Source organism: Arachis ipaensis, chromosome B04 (assembly GCF_000816755.2).
Source record: "Arachis ipaensis cultivar K30076 chromosome B04, Araip1.1, whole genome shotgun sequence".
Lineage (NCBI taxonomy): Eukaryota > Viridiplantae > Streptophyta > Magnoliopsida > Fabales > Fabaceae > Arachis > Arachis ipaensis.
The window spans coordinates 12,233,186-12,250,298 of NC_029788.2; the positions used below are offsets into that span (position 1 = coordinate 12,233,186).

Sequence of the window (17,113 nt, forward strand, 5' to 3'; positions counted from 1 at the left end):
CAGATTGTTAGTTTGAAAGAGTTGATAATCTAAATAGGCATTTAATGCTTGATCTATGCTACTCATGCCTTTGCCAGCATGCCAATAAACATCTTGCATTTAATTGTCATCACATGCACTTGTTATATTTCCATTGATGAACTTTTCACATGTAGTCATGACCATGTGTTAACGACATCCTTCTTTACCGTGCATTGATTATCACTTGTACTATCCTCTCCCTTGCTCGAACCCTTAGCTGTACATGTACTTACCTCTTCCCTTTTCAGGATGGCCACCAAGAAGGGAAAAGAGAAAGCTACTCCCAAATCACCGGCAAGGAAAGGAACAAAAAGAGCACTAGCTGCGGAGCCACCCGTCCACTTGTACATCTTAGCATGCACCGAGGACGGTGCAATCTTTAAGTGTGGGGAGGTCGATACCGATCTCCATGGGTTAGTTATTTTCTTCTCAACACCAATATTTTATTTTCTTTGTTTGTTCATTGTTGCATCTGCATATTTGATTGCATGTTTTCTTGATTTTGTGCATATATTTACCACTGCTTGGTTAAAGTAACAAGTTACTTTTTAAGACACTATTATTTTTGAAAAAAAATTTCACTAATTTAAATCAAAACTTTTGTGTTAAACTTGTTTGAAGTTGTAAATTGGAACATGAATTATAGCTAAGAACACATAACCTATGAGATTTTGAGCTTATTTGTATGGTTACATTATTTAACCATAAATTTTTATTCTTGTGTGTTTTCTTCCCTATGATTGCAATCTTTGCTTTGTTCCATTCTATATGTCCACTATTTAGTGTATTTACATGCTTGCATATGATTGAGGCCATTACTTGTTTAGCTCACTAATCCCAAATAAGCCTACCTTTTACATCACCCTTGTTAGCCCCCTTGAGCCTTTTAATCCCCTCTGTTCTATAACCACATCACTAGCCTTAAGTAGAAAAACAAAAGTAAAAATCCCAAATTGAATCTTTGGTTAGCTTAAGATGGAGATTATGTATCAACTAAGTGTGGGGAAACATGGGAACATGGGTTGATAGGGAAGGATTAAATTAATAAGAATAATAAAAAATTTGGGTACCTACTCATGTGAAACAGAAAAATTAAAAATCCATATGCATTGATAAGTTATGTTTGCTTTTATATTTTCAAAAAAAAAATTCAATAAATAAATAAATAATAAGGGGACAAAATTACCCCAATGCTAAGTTAAGTTAATGAAAGATCAATGCATATGTGATAAAAACTAAAAGAAAGGTTGATGCATGAGTATGAGATGAAAAAAAGTGAAAATTATGGGTAGCTAGGCATGAATTAGAATTACATAGAATGTGTGTATGTTAGGTGAGAACTTAGGTTAGTCAAAGATTCATATTTTAGCTCACTTGGCCATACATATATCCTTACCCTTACCTTAGCCCCATTACAACCTTAAAAAGACCTCATGATGTTTGCGTTGATATGCTAAATATTTGTTGATTGGTTAGATGAAGAACATAGAAAGCATGACTAGAGAAGAGTAGAGTGATTACCCTATATACTTGAGAGATTAGAGTGATATACACTACTAGTAAGGGTTCAATGCTTAATTCTATGTTCCCTGCTTTCATGAGCTATCTTCTTACAAATTTACTTGTCTTTTATTGTATAATTTGAATTAGTGAAATCTGATTTATGTTTGTCTTGAAGAGCTTATTTACTTTTAACCAAGTAGGTAGAAACATCTTAGCATGTAGTTGCATTCATACATAGGTTGCATTGCATTGTATTACATGAGTCTTACTTTCCCCCATTCATCCTTTATAGCTTCTCTTGAGCTTAGCATGAGGACATGCTAATGTTTAAGTGTGGGGAGGTTGATAAACCACTATTTCATGGTTTATCTTATGCTCAATTGAGTGGTTTTTATCAACTCTTTACCCACTTATTCATACTATTCGCATGTTTTACGTTTTCCTTCCGGATTTGGTGCTATGATTGAAAACATGCTTCTTTAGCCTTTAAATTTGCTAATATTAATCCTCTCTTATTACCATTCGATGCCTTGATATGTGTATTAAGTGATTTCAGAGATTACAGGGCAGGAATGGCTCAGAGGATGGAAAGAAAGCATGCAAAAGTCGAAGGAATACAAGAAATTGCTAAGTTGTCCAGCCTGACCTCTTCACACTCAAACAGTCATAACTTGAGCTACAGAGGTTCAAATGAGATGGTTCTAGTTGCATTGGAAAGCTAACGTCTGGGGCTTTGCAACGATATATAATTTGCCATAGCTGCCCCGAAGTCAGGTGACGCGAACACGTGGATCACGCGGACGCTTGACCTGGCAGAAATGCAATCTACGCAAACGTGTGGACGACGCTTCCGCGTCACTTTCCCGCGACCTGTACGTACCAGAATACGCTGGGGGCAATTTCTGGGCTGTTTTTGACCCAGTTTTCGACCCAGAAAACACAGATTAGAGGCTATAAAGTGGGGGAATGCATCCATTCATTAAAAATGTCTTCCATTATTCACTTTTCATAATTTAGATGTAGTTTTTAGAGAGAGAGTTTCTCTTCTCTCTCTTAGGTTTTAGGATTAGGATTCCTCTTAAAGGATTTAGGATTTCAACTCTTTATCAGGTTCAATATTCCTTTTATATTTTTATTTATTCTAATGCTTTTATTCGTATCTGACTTATGTTGCCAAATTGGCTTATGAACTCTTTATGTTCAGATTGATTTTCTTTTATTAATGCAATTGAGGTATTTCAGATTATGATTTTTATTTAGCTCTTTATAATCTTGGCTTTCGTTGATTTATTGGAGACTCTTGAGTTATCAAACTCATCGTGATTGATAATTGTTATTTTTGCTAATTGAATTGAATTCCAATAACTCTAGTCCTTTCTTAGGAATTGGCTAGGACCTGAAGATCAAACTAATTAGTCCACTTGACTTTCTTTTGCTTTAGTAAAGGTTAACTAAGTGGGATTAAATCTCAATTCTCATCACCATCGATAATGATAACTAGGATAGGACTTCCAAATTCTCATACCTTGCCTAGAGTTTTATTAGCTATTGATTTATTAGTCCATGCAACCTATTTTTCTCATTAAACCCTTTTTCAAAAACCCAAAAATACTATTTTCCATAACCAATAATAAATCATACTTCCCTGCAATTCCTTGAGAAGACGACCCGAGGTTTGAATACTTCGGTTTATAAATTTTATTGGATTTGTTACTTGTGACGACCAAAACTTTTGTAAGGAAGGAATTCTTGTCGGTCTAGAAGCTATACTTACAACGGAAACTTATTTGTGAAAGTTCTAGATTGCGCGAGAGTTTTCGCTCTTCCAACGACATAACAAAAATTGATCTAAATTCTGAAATAATTCTATTAAAAAAGGTGAACATTCAAAACCTTGATCTTTGACATCTATTGTTACGTTTTTTTTTAAACTATGTGACAAAAATCTATTTTCTAAAAGCACTATTCAAAATTGTTACTATAAATAAAAAATTATGACTATAGACTAGTGTTCTAAAAATCGAACCGGACTGACCGGTTTGATCAAATTAATCAGGAACCGATTCTCTAGTCTATCTGATTGACACAAAAAATCACTTGACAAAAAACTAGTGAAAAAATGGTCGAACCGGAAATAAACCGGTGAATTGATCAGTTTTTTAACGCTTTTTATAATTTTAATTAAAAAAAAAAACCTCAAGCTGAGTTACAACGCCGCTAGCCCCGCCGTTTCCTCTTCAAGGGTCTCCTTGCGTTGCCAGGTCTGCTCGGGGCTGCTGTTGGCGTCGTCGTCTTTGCCTTTATCGGCGGTGGCTGCTCTGAAGTTGTGTCTCTGTCATTGTGCCATCGCAACCAGAAGTGGTCTCTACAGGTCGGTCCTCTTCTCGCCGTTGCGCTCGGAGCTCTTCTCCTTAATTACCATCGCGAAGGTCTCCTCGGAGATCTTCTCCTTGCTGTCGCATCTCTCTGCCACGATTATTGTTTACTCACAGTACGTAGCAACCCTTGCTTTCACCTTCATCCTCTAACGGTTGTTCAGGTCCACTGCTCTTCTGACTTTGAGTTAATTTTTCTGAAATAATTTTGTTGATTGCTGAAGGTACTTCTTTTAATTTTTTTTTTTTGTTGATTTCTGATGTTATTGTCTAATTGTAATAGATTTTGACTTCTGAGTTTGTCTTCTGAACTTTTAGATGTAATTGTTGATTGTGTTATAATGATGCATGTGTTGTTGGTTTGTTGATGTGATTAGAAATTGTATAAATCTTTGTTAATAATTCATACTTAATCGTTGACTGTATTTAATTTGTATAAGTTTGTGTTTGTGATTGTTGCTAATTATAAAATTTTTATTTTTGAAAATAGAATTTTTAATATTTTATTTTATATTTAATTAAACTGGTTGAATTCCATGAACCATTGAACTAATCATCTTACTGGTTTATTGATTGATTTGGTTTTTGGAACCTTGCTATAGACTATCTCTATTGTTACGGTTTTTAAACATGACATAAAGAAACCGTAGCTTAATTAAAGCTAAAAATGTTATAGTGAGTTTCGAATTCAGTGAGTATAAATGTTAAGAAAAGTGTTATTGTTGCATGGTCTTTCTACGACGTTGCCCTTAATATTATGCCGAATTCAATTTATTCTTAGGATAATTGAGATGATATATATATATTGAGGAATATTTGGGATTCTACAGTTTTACAAGTTTGTAAGTTGTGAATTGCACTATTTTTTTATGAAAATATATTTTCCATTGGTAAAATGATGAGCGAGAGAGTGACTAGTAATAAAAATTCTAGTAGTATAAAATAATATAGTCAATTATATTATTAATTTATTTGTTCAAGCAAGACTACTGCTTAATTAAAGACCGGAATCATATATGGTGGTAGACTCCATTATTGTCATCCACCCACCAAACTCCTCACACATCCAGTCAAATACATTGTCTACTGGACTTAAAACCACCGGAGAAGGACTTGATTGGGGTGTGCTTTTTGGTTTTGGTCCTGGTCTCACTATTGAAACCGTTGTTCTCCGCAGCATATCCATATAATGCGCTTAATTATATATCTCTGCATATATGCAATTATGTTATTTTTTAATAATTTTTTTTACTCTAAAATAAGGTTCTAAATGGCTCATATTCTTAGATGAGTGAAAAATTAGACAAAGGTGTCTAAAGTTACTTCTTTATGCGAAGATTCAATATCAAAATTTGTAATTGTTATTAAAAAATATATCAAATTCTTTTCAATTGATGAGCAACATGACACATACCAATATTTGGGTTGTAATTTTATCTAAAAACAACTATAAACACCTTTGTATGAGGTTCCATTAAGATAAAGTTTAAAGTAGTAGGTATGATAGTACAAGGCTTGATGTTGTATTATGCTTGTAAGTTTTTATATTATCGCTCGTGTGTTTGATGCCTCTCATATAATTATCTAATAATGTCATTTTTATTGTCTAATTTTTAATATGTTGTCACTTGTCATACAAGATTGAATATAACAAAATTAATTTTATTGAAAAAGAATACTCATGTTATCTTGTATACTCATGTTATCTTTTATTGATATATAGTTGATTTTGATTTGTTAGATTAGTTTGTTCGTGTTTTATTTTTTATTTTGAGAATTTTGATTCTAATTAATATACTGATTTTTAAGGATTTTTTTATTCTAAATATATGAAAAAAAAAATGTGAGACGTTAATTTCTAAAAAAAAAACACGATGCTAGTTTGTGTGGTAATATAAAAGAAATGGTGAAATGTGTTTTATGGGTAAATATTCACTTTTTTTCGTAAGATATAGTGTACCTTAACCATCTTTAAACTTCAGAAAAGTCTCCACTCATCAAGAAAAATAGACAGTAATAATAAATATATATTTTATACTATTAGTATTATTATTTCATTACAAGAAAATCACTCATTCAACAACACTTTTTTAAGCTACATTTAAAAAGAGTAGCCTATTCATAGAACTAGAATAAGACCCACGCGATACGTGAGACGGTAAATTAATGATAGTATATAATAAATATTAGAAATTGCTATGTTTTATAGAATTAAATTAAATATGTGTAAACTAAAGTTAAATTTGAAAGGTGTTTTATTTAAAATAATTTGTAGTACAAAAGATTTGGATGTTAGAATTGTACAAATTAATATTTTTATTTGGTGGTTTGATTTTGCATTTGCTTTTGTTGATGGACTTAGTCTTCTTATGTAGTGCTCATCCTCTTTTTTTTTATTGGTTGTTGTTAGAGTTGTTGCTTTCTTCTTTCCGTCGTAGATTCTTGTGAAGGCATATTCTTTATGAATTGTTGAATTGTATGCACTTTCTATTGTGTTATTTGTTCCATCTTTGCATGTATGTTCTTCTTCCGAAGATGTGTCTTGAATTTGTATGATTTTCTTTCTCCTTAATCTCTTGATGGGTATGTGATCTTCGTCCTCATGATATTAGTGTTGGCGAAGTTGGTTCCTATAATCAATGAATAATTTAAATTAGAAATAAAAATGATGTCTTGAATAAGTGAACTTTTTCTAGAGTATTACCTGTTTTATTTGTTGTAATGGGTGTTGAGGTTCAGTGTATTGTTGACAATCTTTTTTGAGATTAAAATCATTTACTTTGACTTCAAATATAAGTGTAAGGTTGCACAAGTTTTTCAATTGGGATGTTGTTTCAATGTCATTATTTTTCTGGAGTGTCATTAGATTTGAAGCAGTTGTGCCCAACACTTTTTTCTTCGCCATCAAATAGTACAAAAATTGTTGTAGCACTTTGATATGAAATAAGTATTGGGTTGGTAACTAATAATTTGATAGATGAGATTATGAAAAGTATATAGGGTTACCTTATTGTTGGATATTGTGATGTTTGATTACATGTGCCACAAATGTAGTTGTCTCATTTTCATCTAATATAATCATTTCTAAGCAAAGAGGTTCCTCTTCGTTTGTGGTTGTTAATGTTTTTTACAGACGAATCACGCAAATTTTGATAAACCAATTGTCTATTTGTTTGGTAATATTGTCCAAGGAATGATACTTCATTAAGTAAGTTTGAGATGTTATGTAGTTTGGAAATAAATTTGTTGTGCTAAATTTGATGTTATTTGAAGGAATAGTGATAACTGATAAGAGACTTATATAAGTAGGTCAAATAGTATGAAATTTGAATATTTGTAACGTAAAATTTATTATGATTAATAATATTATTATGACATTTATAATATAGATGTTTATTATATTTAATGAGTTATTTATAGAAATTAATTATTGGGGTTATAAACTTATTGTATAGTTTGTTACATTTAATGAGTTATTTTTTAATTTTTTTTGTATAGTTTATTTTTTTTGCTGACAAAAATTGAGTAGTTGATTCTAAAATTTTGCCAAGTAAACAATGTTGCTGACATGGCATTAGTAGGAGGAGAAACATGTCTTAAAAATAATGTGGGTAAACTTATGTATTTACTTTTATATATTAAAAATAGATTTAGTTGGGTAGTCCAAAGTCCAAACTAACTTTGACCAATTCTTCTATTGAGATCATAATGTTGAAAAATGATGTTAATAAAAAATAAACGTTAACTTTGTATTGAGATCATAAAGCAATGAATTTAAAAAAAAAAACGTCTTTTTATAAAGATATTTTTTAATAATTAAAATTTAACATATATAATCGATTAAATCATGTTATTTTTATCAAAATTAGGCTAGACAAATTGATCTGACCGAAAAATGGGGAATCAAATCTTGAACTGGTCTAAATTAATATTATTTTTTATAGAAAATAACTACAATACCCTATTATAAAAAATGACTAAAATACTTCTATTATACATATTAATTTTGAGAATCCTAAATATTAGTCCTTTATTTTTCTATCGTAGGTTAGGATTTAGAATTTTAAAAATTAATATATATATATATATAAAATAAGAGTATTTTAATCATTCTCTATAATAAGGATATTGTAGTTATTTTTTATAAAAAAAAATATTAATTTATATCAGTTCAAGATTTGATTCACCATTTTTTTGGTTAAATCAATTTGTTTAGCCTAATTTTGACAAAAATAATATAATTCAATCGATTATATATGTTAAATTTTAATTACTGAAAAACATCTTTAAAAAAAGACGTTTTAAGCGTCTTTATCTGAGTGGCTCCGATAAAGTTATTGTATAGTTTGTTACATTTAATGAGTTTTTTTTTGTATAGTTTATTTTTTTGCTGATTTGGAAATAATAAGTGATTTGGCAAAAATTGTGTTGTTGATTCTAAAATTTTGCCAAGTAAGCGATGTTGCTGACATGGCATTAGTAGGAGGAGAAACATGTCATAAAAGTAATGTGGGTAAACTTATGTATCTACTTTTATATATTAAGAATAGATAGGCTACACTTTATTCTCTGTGGTCTTTTTTTAGAAGAATAGAAAACACAGTTATCACGTCACTTAAAAAGTGTCTCCTTAAATATTAAAAAGATCACTTATAAAGCGTAGCCTTAATTTAATGTTTATGAATATACTTTTTTTTACCAAAAAAGACGCTTTTCAAGAGGAGTCTAATTGTTATGTTTTGGGTACGCTTCATAAACGTTTCATAATATAAGCGCGCTATAATAACAACGAATTTTATTTTCTTTTCACACCCATGCCCTTCTCCTTCGCAGAAAGCTAAGAGAGTGTTCTTTTGCCATTTTCTTTCGTTTTCACCTTCGTCTCATCATCTCTTCTTCATTGTCACTGCTCATCACAGCGCTCACCGGGTAAGCATTCTCTATCTCATTCTCCATTCTCTCTTCTCTCTCATTCTCTAACTCCCCCTCCCTGTTCAGTGTCAAAAAAGTGTGTGCACGCTCTGCTCTCTCGCGACCCCTCCTATTTTAACGAGTAAGCACGTAAACCACCTTTTGAAGGTTGATCCGCTGCTCCGATGAATCTATTGAAGAGTCAAGGTTTTCGATGAGGCGAAGCATCAATCCCTATTGAGCGAGGTAAGCGCCTGATGATGATGATGGTGAACAACAATAGCTAGTGAAGACAGAGAAAGTATGTATCAATTTTCAGTTGGTTCTGTGAAATTTGGGGGGTTTTGGGTTTTGATTTTAGGATTTTTAATTGGGAATTTTTGCTTCTGAATCTATATTGTTTCTTATTTTTAGGATTATAAGTTCTGTTTTGGGTTCTGATTTGCCAAAAATAAATTAAGTCAGGGGATCCATGTATTGGTCCGTCAATTACATTGGGAATATTAGTGCAAAATCGATATATCTGTCTCCATTCATATATAAAATTATAATAATTATTGATAGATAAGTAGATTAAAATTTATATTATTTTAATCTTATAAGAAAGGAATAAAGTATATTTTTGTTTCACTTGATTTTTGGTAACTTCGACAGGGTATCAAATCCAGCTTGTATCAAGATTTCAATTCGAGAAATAAATACGACTCTTCTAAAAAAAACAAGTCATAGAATCAATTACATTTTGTGACTTTGTTTATGAATCATCGGTGATTGGTTAACATTTGCGATAGCAGAAATATTGTCAACACACTATAGCTAATGCTAATTACAGCTATTTACTAACGAGAATCATGCATGGACAACTTTAACTCTTGTCATTTTCTTTGGTATTCAAAAAACTGAATTATCAAAGTAGTAAGTACTTTCCAGACTTCCACTTTCAAGGAACACAAATCCAAAACTAAATCGTAAGATAAAAAATTGAAACTTGAAAACCTTAGTAGACACTTTTAAATCACAATTTTTAAATACGACATAACAAAAATTGATCTAAAGTCTGAAATAATTCTATTAAAAAAGGTGAACATTCAAAACCTTGATCTTTGATATCTATTGTTACGTTTTTTTTAAAATTATGTGACAAAAATCTATTTTCTAAAAGCACTATTCAAAATTGTTACTATAAATAAAAAATTATTACTATAGACTAGTGTTCTAAAAATCGAACCGGACTAACCGGTTTGATCAGATTAATCAGGAACCGATTCTCTAGTCTATCCGATTGACACAAAAAACCACTTGACAAAAAATAGTGAAAAAACGGTCGAACCGGCAATAAACCGGTGAACTAATCAGTTTTTTAATGCTTTTTATAATTTTAATTAAAAAAAACCTCAAGCTGAGTTACAACGCCGCTAGCCTCGCCGTCTCCTCTTCAACGGTCTCCTCTCGTTGCCAGGTCTTCTCGGGGCTGCTGTTGGCGTCGTCGTCTTTGCCTTCATCGGCGGTGGCCGCTCTGAAGTTGTGTCTCTGTCATTGTGCCATCGCAACCAGAAGTGGTCTCTATAGATCGGTCCTCTTCTCGCCGTTGCGCTCGGAGCTCTTCTCCTTAATTACCATCATGAAGGTCTCCTCGGAGATCTTCTCTTCGCTGTCGCATCTCTCTCCCACGATTATTGCTTACTCACAGTACACTACAAGAAAAACACCCATTCAGGTACACTTGAAAAGTGTAGCCAAAAGTGAAAAAAATGATGCATTAGGCTACGGCTACGCTTTCTGGGCTACGGCTACGCTTTTTGGAGTGATTCCTATTCGGCCGTTGCCTATTCTCAAAGGCTACGCTTTTCTGCACCAAGGGCTACACTTTTGGCGTTTGGAAATAGGGTGCGTTTTTCAAGTGATGCTGTCTAGGACCAAAGGCAACGCTTTTCAGCTTCCATTTTTGCCAGAATAGGCTACGCTTTTCAACACTACTGCATCACCTGTAAAGCGTAGCCACATTGTATACCATGGCTACCATTTATAAGTGTAGCCTTAGGTCCCTCTTTTTTTTTTAATTTTCTATATATATATATATTCTAATAATTTTTTGTACAACATAATATTTAGTAATATGATTACATGTATCATTTTACATTCTTAATTAAATGAGTTAAATATTATAAAATAAAAATAAATACATAATAATACAGCTCTGCCGCAGAAGGGGAAGATGTAGTTTCCGACCAGAATGCCGATTCCGCCATCCGGCCCCGAGGAAGCGAGATTGTGGCACTCCAGTCAGCCATCTTGGTCTCACTCATATTGGGGAGCAGAGACAGAAAGCGGGCTGATCCATGAAGCTCAATAAACGCTTTACTCCAATGAACAGACGAACCGAATCCTTTCTCGATGGGAAAGCTTGACCTTAATAGAGTGGACAGGCTCTGATCCTCGCTTTGCTGTCATTGGGTCACGAACGGGAAAAGAAGAAGGAGTTAGCGCTTTCACCTGGTTTGGTTCAGGAATTGGGTGCTATGGAGAAATAAAAGTAGTTTATCCCGTCTCCTTAAAATTAAAAGGGGTGGATTGGTTTTCATAGCCCTATTGACCAGGAGAGGAGGCATTACCGCTCTTTGCTTTTCCTTTTAGAGAATCGACTGTGAACTCTGGTCATGGCATGGGAAGCTATCCTTCCTTATTATTTATATATTCTTTCCACGCTCCCTGAGAAGTTATTCTGGTTTTTTATTCTTTAGTAATGCATTGGTGCCTGACCCTTGCAATCCACTTTCATACTTTTACGCATCTCTGAACAAGCAAATCTCAATATATATATATGTATGTATATATAATATTCTAATAATTTTTTGTACAACATAATATTTAGTAATATGATTACATGTATCATTTTACATTCTTAATTAAATGAGTTAAATATTATAAAATAAAAATAAATACATAATAATAAATAATTTCTTTAAATAATAAAAATGATCTTTCAACAAAAAATATATTTATAATGAACCGAAAGCATTAGAATGAACATAATTTTGAATATTTATACATCTCACACTAAATTAAACATACCCACTAAATTAAACATATTCTAAATCAATTATCCATCTCAAAATCTGGCCTAAAGAGCATTTTTCTAGGAGGGACTATTAAAAATCAAGCTGGATGAGCTAGCATTACTGTCATAATCAAGATTCTCCTCTTCTATTGTTCTCACCGGGTGAATAGTGCTTGAACTTCCACCATCAGCCTTTTGAAGATGCTGTATCTTGGTAAGGCCGGTGTCACCGTTTCCCTTTGGTTCATACTGAGTCTTTAACGAGGGAACTTCTAAGCTGGGAAATGTAACTGGAATTAAGGAATTAATGAAGTCATTGCCATTCATCATATACACACAAGAAATAGAAAGAAATGAAATGCAGACTTTCATCGTCAGGGTTGCCATTGTTAGAGGGTAGTAAACTGTTGACAAATTCAGCATTATCAATTCTGGAAGGAAAAGTTCTGGATGAGTTAATGTTGGATCCATCCTTCTTTCTGTGACCTATAAGCTTCATCCTCAGTTTACTTGGGGAAATTATTCCAGTCTGCATAACAAACAACTTAATTAACAAATTAGAAGGAAGGCATCAACGGTGGCTAACTAATTTGAACTCCATAATGAAGAAGACAATGCAAAAGGTAAATTGAAATGGAGCTAAATGACATGAGGTTTGTGAATCCTCTCGTAGTCCATGAATAGAGATGAGATATCTGTGTATGCTTAACAAATGCAACAGCAGTGCAGTTCACTTCAACTTAGCTGCTTCAAGCTTGGTTTGCACAATGAAGGAATGAAGCATAATACACAAGAAACAATGAATCAATCAATGAATTTTTTGCATCAAGTTTCGGTTGCTGTATAAAAGTTGAAGTAGTTTCCAAAACATAATAAAGACTAAAGAACGTAACTACTATTTGACCTGACATGGTAATTATTTTGGTACCTTGTTTTCATAACTTGCTAGGTAGTCACACTTGATATTGTTGGGATGAGGCTCATAAAGATTGAAACGAAGGTTTCCAACATGTAAAACCATATTAAATGGTGCATTCCATTGAGGGGTTGATCCAAGTCTGACATCTGTTCTCCTGATTAAGTCCCCAACTTCTACCTCGACAAATGTTTGTAGGTCCTTGTCATCAAAACAGTCCACCGAGAAATTGGTTGTACCATTTTGAGGCCTCCTAGATCCCCCCCCACCCCCTTGAAGCAACTCCTTGAAAGTTTACTAGCCGAAATCACTCTAATATATATACTGCCACCAACAGCCTTCTTCATCAAATAACCAGCAGGCAAAGTAAAAAGCTTCTTCCACCAGGGTCTTAACCAAGGTGTCAGTAAAAAGCTTTTCCTACAACAATTTAAATTCAAAATAAGCATGATTACATGAAAGGCTTCAAGCTAATATCCATTTACATAGAATCAGCTTCATAATCCATAATGCATTACAATTTCTAAGAGTTGCATCAAAACCGAAGTTCATATTCTTTCTGCAACAGCACCGCAAATAGAAGTCTTTTACGAAAAACAACACAACTCAAATTTTATTATTTTTCTTGGAACAATTATATTAAATCAAACGTAGTAGAAACACACCAGACAAGAAGAAACATTGGGCCATTCAATGGCTTTGCAAGCATCAAAATACTCATTTCATTTGTGTCCCAATCCAAACCCAGTTTTACGACTCACTGTGAAATACCAAGAAAATGTGAAATTCAAAATGCCGACATTGCTTCTACATACATCACCCAATGGAATAAAGAATCTAATCAGCTTTCACATAAAATAAATCAAGAATTATTATCCAAACCATCAACAATACAACACTCAAGAACTAGAATAACATGTTCAAAGTTCACTAACTAAAGCTAATTCTAATTTGAAATCCTAATTCAAACTAAGTTAAACCTAAAAATTCAAGTCTAATTAAATTCAAACAAAATCCAAACAACAAAATTAAAATTAACCTAGAGACTTCATCAGCTGTAAGATCAGAAAAAATGGAACCTAGTGCAAATTGACAAATATGAGTTACAGGGAGAGGGGGAGGATGCTGTTTGAACTTAGAAAAGATGGTCATACCAATCCAAAGTTCTCTACCTCTTAATTTGACCCAAAATGCAAATGTTGCAGCAAGTGAAATCCCACATAGATAGAATGCTCCTAGATTTATGAAAGGCCCAAGGTGCTGCCATCCATAGCCTCTAGATATGCAAACAGAAGATTTATGGTAGATAGTGTTTAATCTAACCTGGCAGCAGCCCCAATTCCAAAAGGAATAGAATAGTGTTAAGATCGTATCGAGACTGCACAAGAAAAATCTGACTTAGATTTCTAACAAGAAAAGTTATGCTATGTTATAAAACTTACCAAACTGAAAGAACTGATGTTTCAAGTTCTGGATCTGCTAAAATGATAGAATCAAAATTCAGTAAATAATCTCAACCAGAGGAAACAGAACATAGTTCATAAGGTATTAGTTATAAATTCACTCAATATGCTATGTTACCAAACTGAAAGAACTGATGTTTCAAGTTCTGGATCTGCTAAAATGATAGAATCAAAATTCAGTAAACAATCTCAACAATCTCAACTAGAGGAAACAGAAAATAGTTCATAAGGTATTAGTTATAAATTCACTCAATTGTTTAGAGCTTCACACATTTATCCGATGTTATCAATCCAAATATCATCATCACCTACACAACTGAATGAGCACTTCCAGGTTCCAACATCAATTAAGATGAAAGAAATTCTCATAAGCTGCACACAAAAAAAAAAAAAAAAGATACTCACCCTGTACTAACTCTGGACTCAACCAACTTGGAGAGCTGTGTCAATGCCTCCCTTGAAAGCTTAGCTTTCTGAATGTCACTGTCCTGCCTGTACCCTTCATCTCCAACAACAAATCCATGTCCTGATTTTATATCTGTACACCATAACCAACATAAAAATAAAAACAATAATCAATCAGATAAATAACAGATTAAATCCTGTTTGCCTACAAAAAACACAACTTAATTCCATGTAAAACACCCAAAGCAAAGAAAACATAACCAAAAAAAGCATCAGAGAGGAATATGGCTTGAAGCTGGAAATTGAAAGCAACCACTATGTTCAAGGAATTCATCATATTAACTAGATTTGGAAGGTTAATTTCACCAAAAGAGAATTCATCATATTAACTAGCCTCCTCAAAACATATTTACATGTCATTGGAAAAAAACAAAAATGGAAAATTCATAGGAAAATGTAATTGCAATTACCTACCTATTGATATCAATCTTCTCATCAGATTCAACAATAGTAGCTTCAAAACCATAAATTCCACCTCCATAACTAGTAACAGGTTCACCTTCAACAGTTACAATGTAAATCTCAACTTTCACATACACAATAAGACCACATAGAACTGCAACCAAGCACCCAAACTCCAACAACCTCATTAGGGGTTCCTCTGATCCTTGGGGTGCTCGGTCCTGCAAGAGATAACTTCTGGCGCTTCAAGTCCCTTAAGTCACGCCCTTGCTCCTCTTGTTCTTTAAACATATAGGTAAGAATTTGACTGTGTTCCTTCTGTTCTTTTATTATTTGCTCCATAGCTTCCCGGATCTTGGTGACAGACGTCTCAAGATACTCCCAATATTCAGATTGAGGGATTTCTGGGAGAAATTCCTGTGTTTTCTTCTTGGTGGGATCCTCCTGTGCTTGTTGTTTTTCCATTGATGCCTTGGTGATTGGTTTCTCAACTGAGATGTACTCAGTTATTCCCATCCTTACTCCAGCATCCTTGCAGAGCAGCGATATCACGCTTGGATAAGCCAACCTGGCCTCCTTAGAATTTTTGTTAGCAACTTTGTAGAGTTCAGCTGAGATCAGCTGATGAACTTCCACTTCCTTTCCCATCATGATGCAATGGATCATCACTGCTCTTTTAACTGTGACTTCAGAACGGTTGCTAGTAGGCAACAGAGAATGCCCAATGAAGTCCAGCCATCCTCTGGCGACTGGTTTGAGATCTTCTCTCTTGAGTTGATTTGGGATTCCCTTTGTGTTGGTGGTCCACCTGGCTCCAGGGATACATATGTCCTCTAGAATCTTATCCAGACCCTTGTCTGTTCTCATCATTCTCCTGTTGAAGGAATCTGGATCATCTTTCAGCTGAGGTAGCTTTAAGATCTCTCTGATCTTGTCAGGGGTGGTATGAACAATCTTTCCTCTGACCATGGTCCAATATTCATAGAAGGCAGTTCCATATTAGCATAGAACTCCTGGATCATATTCCTTCCCACCTTCGTTTCAGAATTAGCTAGGACTTCCCAGTTCCTGATTCGAATTTGCTCCTGGATCTCCGGATATTCATCTTCTTTCAGATCGAATCTAATCCCAGTGAATGCCCATTTTGGGCGTTGAACGCCCAAAATATACTTTTACTGGCGTTTTCTTGCCAGTGAGCTCTTTTTCTCTGTTTTGTGTGCCGAGGTCTTCTGTAAATGATTCCTCACCTTAGTGTCAGTGAAGTTTATATAAACAAATAAAAAAAATAAAAGCAGGGCAAAATGCTTAGAGGATTGTTGCCCCATGGCTGGGTTGCCTCCCAGCAAGCGCTTCTTTATTGTCTTTAGCTGGACCTTGCTGAGCTTTTAATCTAGCTTCAGCCTTGAGCATTCTTGCTCAATGTTGCCTTCAAGATAATTCTTGATTCTCTGTCCATTGACAATGAACTTCTTATCAGAATCAATATCTTGAAGCTCCACATAACCATATGGTGATACACTTGTAATCACGTATGGTCCCCTCCACCGGGATTTTAGTTTCCCGGGGAATAGCCTGAGTCTAGAGTTGAACAACAGAACCTTCTGTCCTGGTTCAAAGATTCTAGATGACAGCTTTCTGTCATGCCACTTTTTTTATTTTTCTTTATAAAGCTTGGCATTCTCGAAAGCTGTGAATCTGAATTCCTCTAGCTCATTTAGCTGGAGCAATCGTTTTTCTCCTGCTAGTTTGGCATCAAAGTTTAGGAATCTGGTTGCCCAGTAGGCCTTATGTTCCAGTTCCACGGGCAGGTGACATGCCTTACCACACAAGAGTTGGTATGGAGAGGTCCCTATAGGGGTCTTGAATGCTGTCTTGTAAGCCCACAGAGCATCATCCAAGCTCCGTGCCCAATCCTTTCTACGGGTATTTACTGTCCGTTCCAGGATTCTCTTTAATTCTCTATTAGAGACTTCAGCTTGCCCATTGGTTTGTGGATGAT

General features: G+C 33.9%; 2 protein-coding genes and 1 long non-coding RNA gene across 4 annotated transcripts in view; 1 reads left to right on the forward strand and 2 right to left on the reverse strand.

Annotated features, from left to right (window-relative positions):
* Positions 1–17,113, forward strand: part of LOC107638908 (stilbene synthase 1) — an 87,598-nt gene that overhangs the window by 33,696 nt on the left and 36,789 nt on the right. The window lies entirely within an intron of this gene.
* On the reverse strand, positions 11,789–13,170 carry LOC110270912. Its single transcript, XM_021120774.1, has 2 exons — positions 12,797–13,170; positions 11,789–12,397 (listed from the first exon to the last, which is right to left on the reverse strand). The coding sequence occupies exons 1-2, from the start codon at positions 12,887–12,889 to the stop codon at positions 12,182–12,184; spliced, it is 309 nt and encodes a 102-aa protein (XP_020976433.1). The 5' UTR covers positions 12,890–13,170; the 3' UTR covers positions 11,789–12,181.
* The window catches only part of LOC110270916, an 8,569-nt gene continuing 5,516 nt past the window's right edge, over positions 14,061–17,113 (reverse strand). Inside the window, exon 4 of the long non-coding RNA XR_002360691.1 lies at positions 14,061–14,263. This is a non-coding gene — a long non-coding RNA (uncharacterized LOC110270916). The remainder of the gene's footprint in view (positions 14,264–17,113) is intronic.